The 2418-nt window shown below is 39.5% G+C and overlaps 1 protein-coding gene across 1 annotated transcript; it reads right to left on the bottom strand.

Annotated features, from left to right (window-relative positions):
• Nucleotides 1-496: 496 nt before the first annotated feature.
• LOC143570605 (secreted RxLR effector protein 161-like) lies at nt 497-1238 on the bottom strand. Its single transcript, XM_077056219.1, has 3 exons — nt 1012-1238; nt 777-892; nt 497-678 (listed from the first exon to the last, which is right to left on the bottom strand). The coding sequence occupies exons 1-3, from the start codon at nt 1236-1238 to the stop codon at nt 497-499; spliced, it is 525 nt and encodes a 174-aa protein (XP_076912334.1).
• Nucleotides 1239-2418: the final 1180 nt, after the last annotated feature.

The following is a 2418-nucleotide window of genomic DNA, read 5'->3' as shown; positions in this document are numbered from 1 at the left end:
GCGACTCTCCCCCTCTGTTTCTCTCTAGACAATGACAACTACACAAAACACACTCACTTTTCTCGATACAAAACCCTAAACAAGATACACATATATATAGATAACCAACTTCGCGGGCTTGGACTTGGGCCTGTAGGCGAAGTTGTCCTAACTTCGCCAATGGCGAAGTTGTTCTAACTTCGCCTATGGTGAATTTGTTCTAACTTCACCACTTCGTCTCCGCTTGTCAAAATTGCATAGTGACGGTCACAAAATGCACCAACAGAAAGGATTATCTTTGGGTGTTTATTAATTTCAGAAGAACGTACAAAGTGAGAGATATTGAGCCTCTATAAATAGATAAATCTAATAACCTAGTAAAGGAGAGAAACGACTCCAACCTTTAGACTCGGTACACATAACAAACTGGGCAAAACAGGCCTTTATTCAGAAAGAAAATAAAACATTCCAGGAAAATAGAACTGCATTAGAGAATCCCATGTGCTAAAAGTTTGTATCATTTTTCGACACCTCCCCTTGATTCAAACTCCATTACTCCAAGTTGGTGCCTGAAATACACAAACTTTTCCCTTGTAAGAGCCTTTGTTAGAATATATGCCAACTGATTATTTGTACTGCAATGTTCAAGTGTCACCAACTCTTGTGCCACCATGTCTCTTGTAAAGTGATGCTTTAGTTCTATATGTTTAGATATATTGTGTAAAACTGAATTTTTACTGAGATTTATGGCTAACATATTGTCACAAAAGATAGTAGTGGATTTTATTTGTAACAACCCCATATAATCAAGTACCCTCGCAGCAATATAGCCTGACAAGTGGCAGCAGTAGCATTAATGTATTTTGCTTCTGTACTTGACAAGGCCATAGTTGTTTGCTTCTTGGAACTCCAGCTAATCATACCATTATCAACTGAAAAACTATACGTTGAGATGCTTTTGGGATCATCCACACTACTGCCTAATCACTGTCAGTAAGGCCACATAACCCAGTCTTGGCTCCTCTATCATACCATATCCCAAAGTGGGTAGTTCCTGCAATATACTTGAGTATACTTTTTGCAGCACCAAGGTGTAACTTTAAGGGATCTTGCATAAATCTTAACACCATACTAACTGCGTTAGATAAGTCAGGATCGGTATATGTAAGATATATCAAACCACCCACCAGGCTTCTATACACACTCTCAGTAGCTTTATCAGCCAAGTCATCTACAATCAATTTTTCACTAGCATTCATTGGTGTATCTTCAATCTTACATTCTTGCGTCCCAAACTTGTCTGGTAGGTTCTTGGCATATTTTTCTTAGAGATACAAATACCCCTTCCTTAGTTTGTTTTACTTACAAACATTCTTTGGTGGATCCCAACAATAGTTGTTATAATTGCTAGACCATTGTGTAGGTCTCGTGACCGGATCAAACAACACAACAAACTAAGTATTAGTCTTCTTGTATCGACCTCTCTACTAGATGGCGGAAAACAATAAGCAAGGACCGAGATCTCGTATCTTGTGGTGTATATGGGGAGGCCAATAGTTAGAGGGTGGGAGAGAGAGAGAGAGTTTGAGTGTATGAACAATTATTATGCAAGGGTTCCTTTGGTGTATGTGATGCACACACCTTATATATGTGTGTGTATACTCATACACCTCTTTCATAGGTAAAGGCCCAATGGGCTCCAATTACACAAGGCCTCGGGCCCAATACATGTAAATGTAAACAAACTAGAAACGCAAATTAACACAATACAAATACGAAAGACTAATTAACAAAATCGGGCCTTACAATCTCCCTCTAGTCTTTGGTATTTGATTTATTTTCTTCTGACCACTCGCATTCGGACTCATAGTCAAAAACATCTTATGGATTTTCTTCATATGGTTGTTTTTCAACAAGTAATCTGGCAAACTTGTTGAACTTCCCGACGATGGCGTCTGTATTGTCACGATGAACGTCTTCAACTGTGCAGAGGGGCGACTCAACTAGTTTCCTCAGATCACGGAGTCTAAGTCCTGCCAGTTCATGCTCATCAAAGAATGTGAGCTCGTGACTGCGAGTGCAATGTATGATGACCTCGCCGTATTCGTTGTGGAATTCCCATGCAATGAAGTCATGAAGAAAATTGTCCTCTAAAGGCATCCTATGAAAGATCGGCTCGCCATGATTATCATGCATTCTTTAAAGTCTTTCTTTGGACGGCTTGTTGTTGAACGGATTGATCTTCTTTACCTTGAATGACCTACCCGGATTGACTGCAAACGTCTGGTAGTCAGCTCTCTATTTTCTTTTCAAGAAGTGATTCTTGAACCATGATTCGATAGTATTCTTCTTGTCGTCTCGAGCCACCGTCTTTAGAAAGAAATTCATGTCAAAGTTTCGACAAGGTGTGCATATCTCGCATAGTGAGATATGTATATC

This window comes from Bidens hawaiensis, unplaced genomic scaffold (assembly GCF_021521415.1).
Source record: "Bidens hawaiensis isolate Kalapana, Puna unplaced genomic scaffold, B.hawaiensis_p1.1 tig00025011_1, whole genome shotgun sequence".
NCBI classification, from domain to species: domain Eukaryota; kingdom Viridiplantae; phylum Streptophyta; class Magnoliopsida; order Asterales; family Asteraceae; genus Bidens; species Bidens hawaiensis.
This window is presented reverse-complemented; position numbering and strand designations above follow the sequence as displayed.

What these genes read in the sequence shown, in the direction of transcription:
- LOC143570605 (XM_077056219.1), bottom strand. Translation starts at nt 1,238, where the DNA reads ATGAATGCTAGTGAAAAATTGATTGTAGATGACTTGGCTGATAAAGCT. An exon ending in ACTACCCACTTTGGGATATG is followed by an intron (nt 893 to 1,011) that starts GTATGATAGAGG and finishes TGGTATGATTAG; the next exon opens with CTGGAGTTCCAAGAAGCAAA. An exon ending in AGGGTACTTGATTATATGGG is followed by an intron (nt 679 to 776) that starts GTTGTTACAAAT and finishes CTAAACATATAG; the next exon opens with AACTAAAGCATCACTTTACA.